At 49.6% G+C, this 17,755-nt stretch overlaps 1 protein-coding gene and 1 pseudogene across 2 annotated transcripts in view; both read left to right on the plus strand.

Annotated features, from left to right (window-relative positions):
* Nucleotides 1–17,755, plus strand: part of LIMD1 (LIM domains containing 1) — a 55,711-nt gene that overhangs the window by 32,895 nt on the left and 5,061 nt on the right. For both annotated transcript variants that reach the window (XM_036219923.1, XM_036219922.1), the window contains 4 exons: nt 10,219–10,286; nt 12,711–12,773; nt 16,832–16,962; nt 17,529–17,580. In XM_036219923.1, the coding sequence (XP_036075816.1) occupies nt 10,219–10,286; nt 12,711–12,773; nt 16,832–16,962; nt 17,529–17,580 (314 nt within the window). The remainder of the gene's footprint in view (nt 1–10,218; nt 10,287–12,710; nt 12,774–16,831; nt 16,963–17,528; nt 17,581–17,755) is intronic.
* On the plus strand, nt 6,634–6,751 carry LOC118602707 (annotated as a pseudogene).

The raw sequence follows: 17,755 nt of genomic DNA on the forward strand, positions 1-17,755 counted from the left end.
AGGGAATTTGAGCTGGGACATCAGTTTTTCTTGCCTGTGTACTGGGACCATCAGCTCTTCTGAGCCTCCAGCTTGCTGACTACAGATCTTGGGAACCTGTCGGCCCCCATAATTGTATCGGCCAATTCCTTATAATAAATCTGTCTACACACACACACACACACACACACACACACACACACAACACACACACAACACATACACAGCACACACACACTGTTGGTTCTGTTCCTCTGGAGAACACTGACTAACATGGCCCGTTCATCTTCCTTCTCCTCGACTTTCCCTTCCTCCCTCACTTCCTGTCTCTCTCATGCTTCCTCGCCAACCCTGGTTTCCGTCGGCACTCCTGCGCCTCTGCCACCAGTTGTAATACGAGCCACTGTTTGTGGAGCAAGAGCAACGTGGGGTCCCAGAGTGGTCACACTCTGTGCGTGGGAGACCGAGGTCCCAACTCAGGCGCAGGCGGCCCCGCGGTGTGAGTTCCTGCCACCGCATCTGCGGGTCCCACCTGTTACAGCACATCAGTCACAGTCCCACGGAGCCTGTTACAGTGCAGACCCCCGGCTCCACCTGATTCCCGAAACCCGTGGACCTCAGGCCCAGGCGCCATGCCGAGCATCCCAGGGGACACGCGGAACCTGCCCCTGGCCCCGCAGCCGGCCTCACTGCCCACCTGTCTTTACCTTCGTTTGGCCTCCGGCTCCCTGGCTGCGGCCCTGAACTCGAGACTCACATGGTCCCGTGGGGCAGCCAGTGGCCACCTGTGGCTGTTGAGCACTTGAACTGTGGCCAGTGTGACTGAGGAGTTGAAATTTTAATTATATTTCATTTTAATTAAAGTTTAAATTTAAATAGCCGCGTGTGGCTAGTGGCTACTGTATTGGACAGTGCTGGTAAAGTTTCTAGTTCCTAAACCAGAGATCACTTATTCATAAGAAATGATCAGTGAACTTTATTATTTTTCATACTTCATACATCACAAAGGCAGTATAGTCACATTGAAAATACAGATATATTTTTCCTCAAATATGTACGTGTATCTGTGTATGTATTTATGTATATATAAATATATATAAACATATAAGTATATAAACATATAAGCATGTATATGTAGCTCCATACCAAAACAAAAGGAATACCGTAACTTTTTTGTGGCATAGATCTGCCAGTGATGAATTCTTTCAGAGTTTGAATGTCTGAATTCATCTTTATTTCACTTTTGGTTTTAAAAGATATTTTTTTTGCTGGGTTATAGAATCCTAGGTTGATAGTATATATATATATATGTACCGGAGGTCTTTGCAGGGAGCCTGGCAACAGCGATTGTGCCGGACACTGAGCACGAGCCAGCGCCGTGCTGGGCTCCGCGCGCTGATGCCCAGCGTCGTCCTCTCCACCACAGGACCCAGGGAGGTGGGTGACCGGCCAGCCTCTCGTTTCTGGGAAGTGGCAAAGCCGAGGACCCTACGCTGAGTGCTTTTCCACGCTCCCCCCTTTCCGTGTCGTTCCTCGGCCCACCGAGGCTGGAGGAAGCCTGCGAAATTCCAGGTGGATCTAGTTCATTTGAGCAGAACCAACTTGGTTGGTTTCTTTTCCGTTTCTTTGTTAAGAGTTAACCTATTTTGGAAAAAGTCGTTTGAAGAAGCGGATCGGGTAGAACTCCGTGCGGTGATGCGAATGTTGTACAGCTTCCCTAGACACGAGTGGCCATCGGGTCCTCAAAATGTTTCTATTCAAGCACTTGGCTGAATTTTTAACGTTTTTTTGGTTTTGTTTTTTTAATTTTAATTGATTTAGGTTGACATATGAATGGCCAGCTATGACCGGTAGCCTTCACGAGAGCACAGGTTGAAATTACCAGTTGGGACAATACACTAAAAACACAGTCTGAACTATTATTAGCTCCACTTCCTTTTCTCAGAAACTCTTCTCCTTGTCGGGAATACCTCACAGTTTTCCTTTTCTGAGGTATTTTGGAAACTGAAATTTGTGGTGAAGTCTTACAGCTAAGGGCCAATTACTTGTCCGGAATAGACGAGTCGCTTCTATTTCTAGAAGGAAGAATGGGGGTAGTGCAGGTCTAGTTTCGTTTGTCAGGTTAGATGGCCGACCCCTCCTTGGGACATTCCCCACTGCTGTCTCCTTCATCAGGCCACACTGCGTTCACCCGCATTTTTCTCTTTTCAACTGAAGGTGCCTCGAAGGCAAATATAAAATATTCATTCACTGCGTCTATGGGAAGTGGCCTGTAGAGTGCATTCTTGATGAGTCTGCACATTTATTAGTCAATATTTTATAAACTCTTAAATAAAGAGCAGCTTTGGGTACTGTATTTTAAAGCTCTGGAAAAACGACTTGTTTGGTACGTGTTTGGTGTGCCTCTCAGGGGCTGTCTCCTGGTGCCCGGAATCCTTCTGCCGAAAGCAGGACGACCCCGAAACTGAGAGATGAAGGTGTCGCACGGCCGTGCCTGCGCCCTCCGCAGCTCTGTGTGTGGCGCCCATTATTCAGGGGCGGCGCGGGTCTTAGCGCTGTGGTCTGACCGAGGTGAATGCCATCAGGTGGAGACCCCGGGGACACTCAGGGTGTGGTCCCGGGACCAGCAACCCGCAGCATCACCCCGGAAAGGCCGGTTCTCAGGCCCCTCCCAGACCTGTGGAATCGGAACCCTGGCGTGGGGCCCGCGACGTGTTGGAACAAACCCACCAGGGCCCCCGAAGCATGCTGACGATTCAGAGGCACTGGCCTGATGTTTGGTGCTCACCCCTCCGCCGTCCCGTTTTGGCCCATGTCTGTGTCAGCACCGGCACAGCCATCGCTGGCATCTTGGGGTCATGCCCCCGAGTGTGTGCCACCACAGGGAGTCGGGACGATGAAACGTGTCCCCCCTCTACTCCCTTAAGGTTTGATCGGGAAGGCCAAGAAATCCGCTTTCTTTCCCCAAGTCTGACAGAGACGCCTTCTGGCCCAAGGAGATACTGCAGGTGCATCAGAGAGACCGGGGCTCCGATCCCCGTTCTTCTACTTAGTTTTAGCCACACAGGCGAGTTGGCCTGGCCGATTGAGCTTTCGCATAGTGCGGTAGGTGGACAGGTCCTGCCTACGGTGCAGGGCACATTGCTGCACGATTTATGAGACCACCGCAGCCCGCCCCTCCACCAGCCCGCCTGGAGTTCTGTGAGGTGCTGCCCGCCCCCACCTCCCGCCCTGGTCCTGGCTGGGCACTGGCGCCACCTAGTGGTGTCTGGCCGCTCCGGCTTACATGTCAGTGAGGACGGCTCTAGGTCCTGCCGGTGAATGAAACAGTGGTGGTGGTTCCCGGGATTTCCAGGTTAGCTGCTGCCTGTTTCACTGGCCAGATCTGGAGTGATTACGGTTCCCTCTGCCTCCCGGCTTCTCGAGATGAGGTTGCTGGCTGTCTTCTGCCAGACGTCACCCTGCCCTCCACTCCACGTGCCTATGGTGGGAGATGGGTCCCAGTCACCAGTCAAGTTACATTCACATGTATGCCATCACAGGGGTTTTTACAGAATTGTCAAGCAAGTGAGAGACAGTGTATGTATAGTGCCCAGGATGTAAAACATGCTTTAAACAAATGAAAATTCCCTCTCTGCTCCCTGGTAGGAGGAGGGAAGTGGGATTCCACACGTAGTGTGCACCCGACGAGCATTAAGTAGTGCGGGTGGGCTGGTGGCACCCTGGGACAAGCATGCGCTTCTGAGTCACACACACCTGGGTTCCCGTCCTGCCCCCTCACTTCCTGGGAGAGCCTCTCTGAGCCTCAGAATTTACAGAACGGAGATGGGAATGTTTAACTTAGGAGTACTGTGTTTTTATGAAGAGAAAAGGAAGCCCCCGCCAGTTGCCAGCAATCCTGGGGTGTCATTTCCAGTGATCCCCAAGAGCAGCCGGTGCCCGCCACCTTGTCCTGCTGCCTGATACTGACTTGGGATGGGTTTTATTTCCACCTCGTTTTGGGGGGAGGGGGAGCCCTTTCCACACTTGCTGAAACCCAGAGGAAGAGACAGGGAGTGAGGTGTGGACTTCTCTATAAATAGCATGTGGCAGCTCAGGGACAGAAAGAGGGGCTAATGATGCAATAATGTGTGTGTGTGGCAACGTTTTTAAACATTTAAGAAACTTTGAAATATGAAAGTTCTAAACACAGTACTTGAAACACAGAAGGCATTCAACAGATGTTAGCTTTTTCTCCCACTGACAAAATACAAACTGATAACTTTGGATGTGGGATTTGGTTTCTAAACTTAGGTGGTCTCTTCAAACTGAAGTAAACACTGGAGCTTGAGTCCTTCAGAGCAGACTAGGGCCCCGCCCTCTGCGGTCTGTGGAGAGGCCTCAATTTTTTTTTTTTTTTTTGAATAGAAGAAAAGCAGACACACCCTTGAAGCCCCTTCCCTGGCCTTCAGGGTCTGAACAAGAGGGTCTGTCTAGCCACCTGGGCAGTTTTTAAAATGATGATTAAGGTAATAACTGCTCGTTATTAGAATTTTGGGAAGCGTAGGAAAGTATTAAGAAGCAAACAACAGGCAAACCATCCACACTCCCCACCCACGTCATGCAGAGACTGTATATGTGGCCACTCAAAGGCACTGTCGCTCTTGGGCAGAAGTCTTTCTGTCTTTTTTCTTTGAATGTCTTCTTTATGTAGTTGAAATATATAATTTTTAGGTCTTTTTTTTTTTTGCCTTTCATATTATTATGTTCTTTTAATTAAAAAAATTATTTTTCAGATCGTAAGTACATAATTCTATAAGAATTTAACAGAAATGGATGAAGCGAAAGTGAAATTTCTCTTACATCACCCACCAGTGTACCTAATACTAGGAAAAAAAACTTTTTAAATATTAAAATGTGTAAAGTAGTAAGTGAAGTTTCCCTTTAATACACTCTACCAGTGCTACATAATACTAGACAAGTTTTTTTTTTAAGAAAAAGAAATTTGTAAAATGAAAGCGAAATTTCCCTGTAATGTATCTACCAGCACTAACCACAATCATATTTATACTACCAAATTGTACTGTACAGTTGTCCAGCTTGCTTTTTTCACTTACTAGTGTATTTTGAGTGTCTCTTTATAGTATAAGCATTTTCCAGTATCACTAAAACATTTATTTGAGTGATATTTTTAAATGGCTACATAATATTTTATCATTTAAATGTACTCTGTTTTATGTAATCATTTCGCTAAGGATGCCAATTTGGATCTAAGTAAACATTTATTGACATCTCAGATTCTTTCCCTAAGCTAAGTCCCAGATAGCCCCACTGAGTCAAAGATAAACATTTTAAAGCTTCCTCTTTGGAAAGAGTTTCATCATTTTTACACTCTGCCGTAGCTTACAGAAATATGCAGGGACAGGAATCGCATGTGACTGTGATCATTTAAAAAATCTTTGTTGATATCCTAAGTGAAAAAGCTCTTGTTTAATTCGCATTTCTAGGACTTCTAGAGAGTTCAGTGCTTTGGCGTGTTTGATCATCTTTCTTTGTGATTTCTGGAACAGAGATAATCTGTCCTCTATTAAAACAAAAAAACTAATTCCCAACTCGGATTCCTTAGAACTTCCTAGACCCAATCCTGGAACCAGACTTTGGTGTTCCACACACAACGAGTCAGAGCCTGTCCTCCCTCTAGGACAGGGGTCCCCAACCCCCCCGGACCGCATACTGGTACTGACCAGTCCATGGCCTGTTTGGACCCGGGCCACACAGCAGAAGGTGCGTGGCGGACGAGTGAAACTTCACTTATATCTGCAGCCGCTCCCCAGCGCTAGCATCACCCCCTCAGCTCCACCTCAGATCATCAGGTGTTAGAGTTTCATGGGAGCATTGTTCCCTGGAGCCACAAAGGTTGGGGACCACTGTTCTAGGAAGCCCCTAGTGGTTTTAGGTGGCCTTCTCGCGCCCTCAAGTGGCCTCGTCGGCAACTGCAGCCTTGCCCCCTTTCCTGTCTTCAGAACCGGGTTCACCCCCTGTAAGTAATCCCAGAGGGAACCGCAAAAAAGGGAACCCCAACAGGCAGGGCTGGGCCTGGGCCCTGTTGCTGTCCGACGACGTGGGGATTACTCTCCTTTGTGTCTGGGGAGCTCCTCTTAGTGTGGGCCGTTTGTGCCCTTGTCGCCTTGGCTCTTGGGGAGGGATGGGAGGTCGCAGGTCAGTTCTCACGCAGGTGCCCGATAGAGACAGAAAGTGGAGAAGATACTTCAGTTCTCATTCCCCGCCCCCCTAAAACTCTGAGTGCTCTGGCTTCTTTTTTATAGAGGTGGGAAATTATAAGGCAACAATGTCATTAAAATTAACTTCCATGGCTGTGAGGGGTTCCTGTTAGAGAACCTCGGAATCTCCTAGCGGTAAGCAGTCATTCTTGTTACACCCTAGTTTTTAACAAGTCAGGAAACACTTGTGAAGAAGATTCCAGAACATTCTAGAAGTGAGGGGGACTAACTTTAAGGGCAAGGCAGGAGTTAAGTTTTAGAGACCTAAAGAGTGTCACTTTCTAACATATGCCCCACGGCCCTTCTCACACTCCTCAGTCCTTACATTCTGCTCCAGGCTATAAAAATAATACAGTCACTGCAGAAAAAACTTACTAAGAATCCCCCATATCCTGTCTGCGGCCACACCACCTGTACAAGCCCGGTCCCATCTGAGCTCGGGAGCTAAGCAGGGTCGGGCCTGGTGAGTACTTGGATGGGAGACCACCTCAGAAGACCAGGTGCTGTGGGCGTAAAAAATAAAAAATAAGGGATTGTAAACTGACAAGGTCTTTGTAATCTGCGAGGTCAATCAAGGGTTGCCTCGCCTAAAAAAAAAAAAAAAAAATCACCCATATTTCTACTCAAAGCTATTGACCATTAACATTTGGCATACACCTGATGTGTATGAGCATACACATCATTTTGGAATCACATAGGCGTGTGAAGTATGTGTATACGTGTCTGTACACACACGTGCACACACACACACACATACATCTTGTTTTAAAATAAGTATCTGTGTCATTAAATCTTTTTTCTGAAAATGCAATATTTTTTATGTCTGCGTAATAGTATAAACACCATGATTGATTTTATAGGACTCAGACATTTGACGGTCATTTTTGTAGGCTATCGTAATGATGCTGAGATGAAGATCCTTTAAACGATCAAACTTGATTATTTCCTTAGGATAAATTCTTGCAGTAAAATTTTTGGGTCAAAATAATCTGAACTTCTAAATTCTGTTGATAGTTAATACCGAATTTTCTTTTAAAAGCTGGTTTAGTTTCTGCCGTCCCTGCAGAGTGGAGAATGTCAATGTTGTTATAATTATTATTTTTTTTTAACCTCTGCCAGTGATAGATAAAATATGGAACATTATTTTAATTTGCAATTTTTTAAAATCATGAGACAGGTGAAGATTTTTCTTTTACATTTATTGGTCGGTCATTTACACTTCTCGTCATTTGTCTTTTCCTAATTTTTTTTTTATATTGGACTGTTAATTGAGTTATTTGCGTTTATGGGCTGTTCTCTTTTGCCTTAGAGTGCAGATATCTTCTCTTACTTGTCATTTGCTTTTGGTTTATAGTATTTCACCTGAAGAAGTATTGTGTGTGAGTGTGTTTGCCGTTTAAAAACTATGGGAAAGTACTATAGCAAATAACCTTTATTTACCTACCACTTAGAATGCACAAATATTTGTTTGTTGTCGTTTTGGCTTATCGACTTATTTTTCACAAAGGAAGTAGCTATTACGGGTAGATTGGTTCCCCTTCCCATCCCATTTCCCCTTCCCCGGGCAGCTGCTGTCGTGCATTGAGTGTACGGATCCTTCAGGCCCAGTTTTTCTACTGTTACGACGTATACGAGTGTCAATAAACAACACGCAGTACTGGTTCGTGTGTGCGCAAGTGTGCATGTGTGTGTGCTTTCACTCACATGTATAGTACCTCTCACATTAATCAACACTGAGCCATCTTCCTGTTTGCACATCAATACGTTCAGTCCAATCCATAAGGGCACGTACAAATCCAGTTCATTTCGACTGCTGTGTAGTATCTCATCCCAGGAACATAACTCTAAATTCTCTCTCAGTGTTTGCGTCAAGTTTCCCTATACCGGCGAACACAGACGATGCTCTGGGTGTCCAGGTCTTTCTCTCAGGGCTGCAGTGAGCATCCGTACCCGCCACCTCCTTCTGCACACCGGGAGGCCTTCCTGAGGGGCGTCCCTCGGCGTGTGCGTGTGCGTTGGTAATGGGTTCCCAGCTCTCTGGCCTCTGGTCACATTCTTCCCTAAGCGGTTGCCAGTCGACACGCCCCTCTTGTCCCGCCCCTTCACCAAGACGTTGTCAGGCTCAGTGGTCTTTGCCCGTCTGGAAATGAGATAGCCTCTCGTCGTGCTTTTAATTTCCACATCCTGTTTGCTGGTGGCATTGAACGTCTTTTTTAAATGGTTATTGCCTAGAGTCGAACAGGTTTGTCCTTCCTATTTTTGACCTTTTTTTTTTTTTTTTTTTTACCTCTGAGTTGTCTTTGTCTTATTGTTGATTTTTTTTTTTTATATATGTTTCAGATACTAGTACTTTGTCATATGGGTTGGCCTTTTATTTCTTCAGCTCAGATTTATTGCCCTCAGACCACTGCCAAGTCCCTCCCAGTATGTAGCTGATTGGAAATCATGTTATAGTCTTAAGCGATGTGGCAGATATTCAGAGAATTAAAAAGTTCTGTGGGAACCACTCAGAGGAGTGGGGAGACACTGAGACAGCATGGGTCTGGCGGGGCCTTCCTGGGAAGTGGGGTACAGAGGCAGAAGGGCACGCGGTCAGCCTCCGAGTCTGCAGCCACGCTCACCCGGGCCAGCCCGCCCCCTCCTGCCCCCTCCACCTCCTGCTTCTCCCCACGCGGCCTCAAGTCCCCGGCCCCCCGCCTTCTCCTTCCACCTCCCTGCCAAGAGGAGCGGTTCGGCTTTTCCACAGTTTTGTCTTTCAGACTTTGCGTTTGTTGTTTTATGTCGAACAGAAGTTTCGACTTTTGACGTCCTGTTTATCAGTCTCTACCTTTGTATGACCATTTGTGCTTTTTATGGCTTACCCAAGAAATCCTGTTCCGCGCCAAAGTCAAAGACACAGCTGCCTAGATTTTCTTAGAACAAGAGCTTTTGTTTTTCACACCGAGCTCTTCAATCCCTCCTTTAGTTAAATCCACCTCCTTTTCTGTGGCTTTCCCTCGTGGATGCTTTGAGTCCTGTCCACGCTCCAAGGCCACGTCGGCAGTCTCTCCTCCGTCCCCTTGTGCTCCGCCTGCTCTGGGGACACTCGGGGTTCGCTAAGGGGATTTCTCTGTGTCTGGAGCACTGTTTGTGTTTGTGACATTGGAGGTTTTGGTTTCGTGCAATGGACCCTGGCTCCAGATTCCACTCGTGTTTTGAATTCCTTCAGTTTGGGGGATTCCCTTTGGAGCCTGTCAGGTATGTTTTGTGCCTGGCACAGGAAATGGTCTCTAAGGGGCCCAGAGTCAGCCAGAAAAACGCTTCTGCTCACCCTGAACACGTGGCCCATGTGTTCAAAGGAACTGATAACATAAGTTGTTCTCGTCCGTGTCCTAGCCTTATGGACACTAAAGTTACTCTTAGAAGTTGGGGCGCTTCAGATTTTTCCCACTCTCGCTCGCCCCCACTTAGAAAAAGAGAAAACAAGAAAAATCATTATCCTTCCCACAATCCGTATTTTCTATAGTTCAGATGAGAAAACACCTGAAAATTAAGAAAGTAGGACTTACAGGAGTGTCCTGATAGGTCATCACCAGCGTCCCTTGAAGAACGTGTTAAAGGCGATGGTCCCAAACACCTATGGGAAACGGCAGCTTCAAAAGGGACTGCTGCCCGGTCCCCAGTCCCTCTAGGACGGCGTGCACCCCGGGCGTCCTGTCACCGATGCCTCGCCGGCTTCTTTCCCAGCACCAGGGAGGTTCGAGCAGTGGGCGCAGGGCGATTCCCAAGTCAGCCCGTGGTCCTCCCCTCCAGGCAGCACCCCAGGGGGCCCTGTCTCCTGGCCTCAGCCACGGGCCACCAGCTGCTTGTAGTAACCGGAGACTTATCGACAGTTGGCATGGTCTGCCCGTTTATTTCTGCTCGAAATGATTTTGCCTTCTTTTCTCTGTGTTCGCTGCATAGTAACATTTTTCGACCCTGCCTCTGTGTTTCTTCCTAGGCCGGAAGCTGAGGGGGAAAGCCTTTTATTTCGTCAACGGCAAAGTGTTTTGCGAGGAAGACTTCCTGGTGAGTTTGTCGCTGAGGCCCCCCTCCCCGCAGTCCCGAGCAGAACCAGGTGTGGAGACGCGGAGGGGCCCCAGCCAGGACCAGAGGGTGGCTCCCCGCTGTGCTGCCCCAGGAGGGGGTCCTGGCCTTCCTTCCGCAGATGCCCACGCTCCGAGGCAAGCGACAGACCACAGGGCTTCAGGCTCTGAAGGGACGTCAGGGTCAGTCGGCCTGTCCTCTTGCTGCTTTGCCCATTTCTGCCTGCTCCACCCATCCCTGACACCTGGGACCCAGGCCTGCCTTCTTTACCTCTCACCCCACCTGCCCTCTGCAAGGACCCAGCCTCTCAATGCCTCGACAGTCCATCTGTGGGCCACTGACCCCCAAATCCAGGCTCCAGCCCTGTCAGCACCTCTGAGGCCAACTGTCGACATCTCACTAACCACTAGACAGTCTCTGGACTGTCCCCTGGCCCCTTAACCCCACTCGTCTGAAGCAGAAACATCACCTTGCCTTGAGTCCTGTCTCTGAGAACCATGTCCTAGGTTCATCCTCGACCCCTGATTTCTAGTCTCTCCCAGATGCGGCCAAGCCCTGAGCCTTGTGCCACCACGTCCTCCCTGGGCCTGCTTAGCTCACAAGGTCAGCGCGGCTCTGCCGGCCTGGCCTCAGGGTCTGCTCCACATGTGCGTGTCCACCGGGCTGAGGGGCGGGGCACAGCCCCAGGGTTCAGAGCGTGCGCAGAAAAGCGCTCTGCCTCCCTTCCCACCTGGGCTCGCTCACCCTGGGGCTTGCCACTTTGCGCGCCTGCGCGCCGCACCTGCCCGCCGCCCACCCCGCATCCCCCACCGTGGGACGCGCCTCCTCCGTGCAGCCCCCGTCTCCGGGGCCTGCCTTGGCAGAGCGCTTGGCGCACAGCATCTCATCCGGTGAGGAGTCTTTCTCCCCAACGGGATTGTAGGCTCCTGGGGAGGGAAAAATATGCATCTCCACCTTTACATCATCGGATCTGAACACGATGCCGAGCATGGAGAGTGGGAGTTGACCTGAGCCTGCATTTCAGGGGTGAGGAGTGTGAGACCCAGGGCTGGCCTGGGACCAGCTTCTTTGTGGATGTGTGGACTGGTCATCATGACTCCCATTTGCCAGGCACAGACTAGCAAACCCAGACCGGCTTAAGCAAAAAGGAAATTCACGCCAGCAGCGCCCTCAGGAGTCATTCTCTCCTCCGGTTTTGGCCCCGCCTCGCACCGTTAGCGTCTGTCTCGAGCACTGTAAGGTGGCCACGTGGCGACAGCCCTGCAGAGCGTCGGTCCTGCTCTGAGAAGCCGCTGCGAACAGCTCCCGGCGCCTCATTGGCTCTCGTTGGGTCTCACGCCATCCCTGGGCAAAATCGTTGGTGCTGGAGGAATGCGAAGCTCTGATAGGCTAGATCTGAGGGTCAGCCCCACGGGAATCGTGGGGACTGTGAGGTGGGCGTGGGGCGGGAGCCCAGGTGAAAAGACGGAACTCTCCTTACCCCCAGAATGGAGCAGGTGCCTGGCAGCCGAAACCGCCGCTACATGGGGAAGAGTTGCGGAAAGTTCCCAACTTTTCCTTTTCCCCACTTTCTTTTCCATTACATTTCCCCCCATTAAGCTGTGTGTGCCATAGCTAAACTTGAAGTACCTTCCAGTGCGTAGTGTACAGTATGTTTTCTGAAGAGAGTTCCTCGTTTCTTTCAAGGCTCCAGCTGTGTGTGTGTGTGTGTGTGTGTGTGTGTGTTGGTAAGGTAAGAAAGTTAATATTTATCGAATTTTTTTGAAGCTAACTAGAAAAGGTATTGGCTTTTTAACCAGAAACAGACTTGAATTTGAGGCTTGTTCTTACTCTTTATAGGCTGTGTGACTTTCACAAGGTCACTTAACCTCTCTGAGCTTCCATTTGCGAAGCAGTATACTATAGACATTGCAGAATTTTAAGGATTAATTAGAGTGGTGATCTCAAACTTGAACTTGCATTAGAATCTTCTGGAGGGCTTGTGAAAACACAACTTCCCTGCCCCCCCCCCACCCCCTCATTTCCCAATTCAGTAGGTCTGGGGTGGAGCCCAAGAATGTGCGTTTCTTAAAGTTCTGGGTGATGCCAGGGAACTCCTCTTCGAGAACCGCCGGGTTGGAGATTAAAGCCTCTCCGTGTGCAGCCTCTTACAGAGAGCCTGGCATGTCGTGGGTGCCAGACACAGCTGCCGTTCGGGCAATTGGTATTAGTATTCGTGGTGGCTTTTGTGGCAGAGAATATTCCATGATTCATCACACAGCTGTGTCGGCCTCGCGGGAATGACAGGTTCCCAAATAGAGTGACAGATCTTTCTAAGAAATTCCTCGTAATCCTCGTGACTGTCAGGGAAGTGGCTGGATCATCTGCCCTGCCTGCGTTTACCTTTCTCTTCTGCTTCCTCTGCAGTACTCCGGCTTCCAGCAGTCTGCTGACAGGTGTTTCCTCTGTGGCCACCTGATCATGGACATGGTGAGTTGGGTCAGTCCAACAAGATCATAACATGGTGGGAGGGGAGGCTTTCAGAGAAAAAAGAAATGAACAGTTGAGAACAGTTATCTTGACTTGTGGTTACAGCTGGTTTTGTTAAAAGTGGACCCCATGCAATGCAGCCTGTTTGCTCCAGTAGCACCCACATTCTTGGCGATTATTGGTACCAGCACCCTCATCCATCCAGTGCACATGATGTGTGCTTCTGATGAAGCTCTGACCTCCGGGCTGTTCAGATCACCAGGGCCTCCCTCTGATCGCCTGTGATCCTGGCGGCCTCCCAGGGGAGATGCCAAACAGAGCCTGTTGTTTCTATAGAATTCTCTGCTACCTCGGAGTCGGTGCAGAAAGTCAGATAAACGTGGCATTATCCGCTGTGTTCAGCTCCGCTTGATCCGTTCCTAAAATGAGTTTTTGGGAACTATTGTTAGTTCTGGAACGGCGGAACAAGGAAGAGTTTTATGCGTTCTGTTTCTTGCTCAGCCACCGGCTCTCTGAACTGTCTTGGGCCTCAGAATCTTTATCTCTTCAGTAGGAACAGTTTTTCCTTCCTTGTCTTTTTATAGAGTGAGGTCGTGGGCTTAAAGAATACAGCGTTCTGATTCTGTCTCAAGGATCAAATTGTCCTGTCCACCTTTGGAGATCAGCCCTGTAGAATTTCCTTAATGTACCGGGTAGAGAAAAATGATTATAGAATATTCTTTTAGCTGAGAGGACTGAAATCCCTCTCTAAGCTGACCTATTCATTCATTCTGGAGAAGGAAGTGACTAATTATTGCTGTTTTTAAAATGTTACCTTTATATTGATGAACAGCTCATAGAATAAAGGGTACACATCTTAAGCGTACAGCTGAATGAATATTTGTTTGCATATACCCATGTAAGTACCACCCAGATCAAGACGTGGATCATCCCACACCCTAGAAAGTTCCCTCTTGGCCTCCTGCTAGTCAAGACCCCCTTCTCAGAAAGGTACCCACTTTTCTCACCTCTCTTGCCCCAGATTTGTTTTGCTGGTCCTGGAACTTCATATAAGCAAAATTGTAGAGTGTAGAGTCCTTTGGATCTGCCTTTTCTCAGTGAGAAAAATGTTTTCGAGATTCATTCACGTTGTTGCCTGTGTTGGTAGTTTATTTTCATTGCTAAGTAGAATTCCATTGCACGGATGTAGCAGTTCATCTGTTCCCCGTTGATGGGGTTTTGGGTGGTTTCCAGTTTGGGGCTATTTATGAATAAAGCTGCTGGGAACACTCTTAGGCATGTCTTTAAGGGACGTAAACACTCATTTCTGCTGGTTTTATGTTGACACATACAAAACAGTGACCCAGAGCTATCCCGTTTATGAAGAGAACCTGCTGTCAGCCAGGCTTTGACACACCACAGCAGAGCTTAGCCCTGTGAGCAGCACCCCTGGGAACATGGCCCTCCACCCAGTCCCCCCTGGGGGGTGGAGCAGGCAGGAGCTGCACACCCTCGCCCCCCGCCTTCCCCAAGAGCCTGCCAGCCTCCTCAGGGTGCCACTGCTCTTTAGCAGAATTTGTCCTTGATTTGAGAATCTCTCTGACACATCCACCATGTCTGAGGTCAACAGCGTCCAAAGTTATAAACGTGATTATACCCTATTCTTCCGGGTAGCCTAAGCCTTCTCTAGGTATTTCATTTATTGCTGTATGACACACCACCCTGACACTTAGTGGGTTAAAACAACAGTGACTTATTATTTATCATGATTCCATGGATCACGAGTTAAGTCAGGGCTCAGCAGGGCGACTCTTCTGCTCCAAGTGGCATTGGCTGGGTCTCTTTCTCAGCTGTGTTCAGCTGGTTGGGAGAGTTGAATGTCCAAGACGACTTCTCATGTTCCAAGCCTGTCTCCCTGGGGCTGTTAATCTCATCTAGTATCTTGCTCGGACTTCCTTACAGCAAGGGAAAGGAAGCAGAAGCTGCCAGCCTTCTTATATCCTTAACTCAGAAGTTCCAGAACGTCATTTCTCCCTCATTCTGTTGACCAAAGAACATCACAAGGCCAGTCCTGACTCAAGGGGAGGGAAGACGGTTTCCCTTCTTCCAGTGAGGAGCAGCCTGTACGTACGAGAAGGGAAGGAATTGAGTTTGGGAGACAATCTTTACCACACTGGATTCTGGCAGGCCTTCTCTAGGACTTGCAAACTCTTAGTGAATGTCTGTCTGGTAGTGACACTTAGTTTTAAAAACAGAACCCTTACCTGCTGCTCAAAATTATAATGGTGCAGAGAAAGATTCCTTCAGATACCATTCTCGGTTCTCCGGCAGAACCCCAGTTGTTCAACTCTTCGTTTTGATTGTCTGTCCGTGCCCCTCCCCCCCTTTGTTCTAGACAGATTAAATACTCTGGGTTTGCAACGTGGAGCTGGGCATTTTCCCACATAAAAAAAATAATAATAATTCCAGCTAGTCGGAGTGCAACAAAATGGCATCTTTATCCTGCCGTGCTCCTGGTACAGTGTGGGTTAAATTAATTTATGGGTTTCTTTCTGCCAAGACAGCTCTAGCCCGAGGGTGAAATGCGTCCCAGGGTCTGAATGGCCAAGTGGACTTTGGCAGCCCAGCGTAGTTCTTTTTATTTCGGTAGTGGTAGCTCGAGAGGGGCCTTGAAAGTTAGCGAAAACCTGGAGGGAATGAGGCAGCCAGGAAGCCGAGCTTTCAGAGGAAGGCTGGGGAAGCAGGAAGTCCTGCCCGCACCTCTGCGGCCGTCCTGCGAGGTGGGCACCGTGTGTGAGTGTGCGGGGCGTGGCTGGCCCCTGGAGGCAGGAAGGAGCGGGCACGGCCCGTCTCTGCCACAGGTCTGACAGTGCACTGACAAGGCTTCCCGCAGTTTCAGGCTCCCTTCCTCCTGCCTCTCTGGGGGCGCCCTGTGTGGTCCCCACTCCCGAATGCCGACGACTGTTCTGTCCGATGCGTGTTTTGGTGCCGGCTTGCTGGTGCTGGTTCCAAAGCTCAGTCGTTTGTGCCCAGTTTCATAGCCCAGGTAATTGCAGAGATGAATCTCCTACTGAGTCACTGAAGATTTTTTCAACTCACATTATAGAAAAACCGAGACTCAGGTTAACTCAGACTTTCATATGCATCGGAATCACTTGATTAAAACACCACCTGCGGGGCCGTACCCCAGAGTCAGAGTCAGTGATTTGAGAGCTCTAGAGTGGGGCCCGAGAATGTGCATTTCTCGCAAGTTTCCAGGTGATGTCGATGCTGCAGACCGAGGGCTCGTACTTTAAGAACCACTGACTTAAGAGGGAAAATGTTTTATCTCACCCAGCAAGAGGTTCGGAGGAGGGCAGTTCCGTGCCGGGTGAATTCGGTGACTCACCGACGTCACCAAGGAGTCTCTTTCCATCTCTCCTCTTCCGTCTTGGCTCTGTCCTGGTTTCAGGATGGCCACTTTCAGTTCTAGGCATCACATCCAGATCAGATGATGCCGAGAGAGGAAAAAAGGTTTGCGAGGCGTTCTCTTCCGTGTGTTTAAAAACAACAACAAAGAGGCTTTGCTTGTACTTGGATTTGAGATAATCGGGGCCTGAGTCACGGCTTCTGGATTATCATGTGGCAGAGTCAAAGCTGCTTAGAAGGGGCCCCAGGAGGCTGGAGTTAAGAGGTTTTTTCCAGAGCTCTGCGTTTTCCTGGGGAATTTTCTTTCTTCTTTCCGTGCGTTCCCCACTTCCCAGGTCTGGAGTGGATCCTTTTGTGGCCCTGCTTTGCATCATTTCCTGCAAAGAACCTTAAACATTTTTTTTTTTTTTTTTTGATAGAGAGCCCTTTAAATTCCTTCCCGAAGGTTTCTGAGTGCAGGAGAAGGATCCCGTTTGGTCTCCTCCTGTTCGTACGTGTAACCGGATCAGCCTTTCCTGACCCGTGTCGTCTCTCCTGACCTTAGTCCAAGTGAAACTCTGGAGCGAGCGTGCCCCGTGCGGTGTGACTGCCCACGCGGTCCCTCCGCCTTCCGTTGTCCCCTCCTTCCCCAGCATCCCGCTGAGTCCTGGCCTCGTTCCTTCTGCCCCCAGATCCTGCAGGCCCTGGGGAAGTCCTACCACCCCGGATGTTTCCGCTGTGTCATCTGCAACGAGTGTTTGGACGGGGTGCCCTTCACCGTGGACTCGGAGAACAGGATTTACTGCGTCCGAGATTACCACAAGTAAGGAGGGCCGGGAGCCGCATGCATGAGCCGCACGGCTTGGAGCTCAGCAGGGCGACAGGTGGCAGCCAGCTGAGGCCCATCCGCAGGCAGCTTGTGCCGTTATCCACAGTTCAGCAAAGGCTTAATGGTGTGAGGGGGTAGGAGGGGCCCCGGGAGCTCAGCTGATGCCGGAGCAGACTGGAGCTGATTAATCAATCATGTTCACTGAATCAAAAAACATCAGAACCGCAAGTCCCATGCCTCCAGCGTTACCTGACTTCACAAGGCCCCGATTCAGGTGGCCGCCGCCACCCTCGGGTGCCTGGGCCTGAACCAGGCACCATGTGGAGAGTAAACAGTCTCTCTCCCTAGTGAGAGGAACCCGAATGTGCCCGTTACCACTGGGGAACAGTCCCAAAGCTACATAAGCCAGTCCCCAAGAGTGAGTCGGCTCTGTCTGCTCAAGGTCTGGGGGTTCACTTGAAGAGCAAAGGCGGGAGGTGGGGCTCCGGGCGGGTCCCGGGGGTGAGTCTCCCAGGAGCACCCCAATGTGCACTTGACTGCTGCTTTGCTTCTCCTCCCAGGGTGTTGGCCCCCAAGTGTGCAGCCTGTGGGCTTCCCATCCTTCCACCTGAGGTAAGAGGCTTCTCCAGACCCGCTCCTGGGGTCCTCCTTGGTTTGGAGTTCTCTCCGGGGTCATTCCCAAGATCTGCGTCCTGTCCTTTCACCTTTAAAGAAAAGTCCTTCTAGAATCTCGCCTCCGAGGTAAACGGTGTGCTCGCCGAGAAGCCCCTCTCCCGTTCGCTGGCGT

Source organism: Rousettus aegyptiacus, unplaced genomic scaffold (genome assembly GCF_014176215.1).
Source record: "Rousettus aegyptiacus isolate mRouAeg1 unplaced genomic scaffold, mRouAeg1.p scaffold_m13_p_4, whole genome shotgun sequence".
In the NCBI taxonomy this organism is placed as follows: Eukaryota; Metazoa; Chordata; class Mammalia; order Chiroptera; family Pteropodidae; genus Rousettus; species Rousettus aegyptiacus.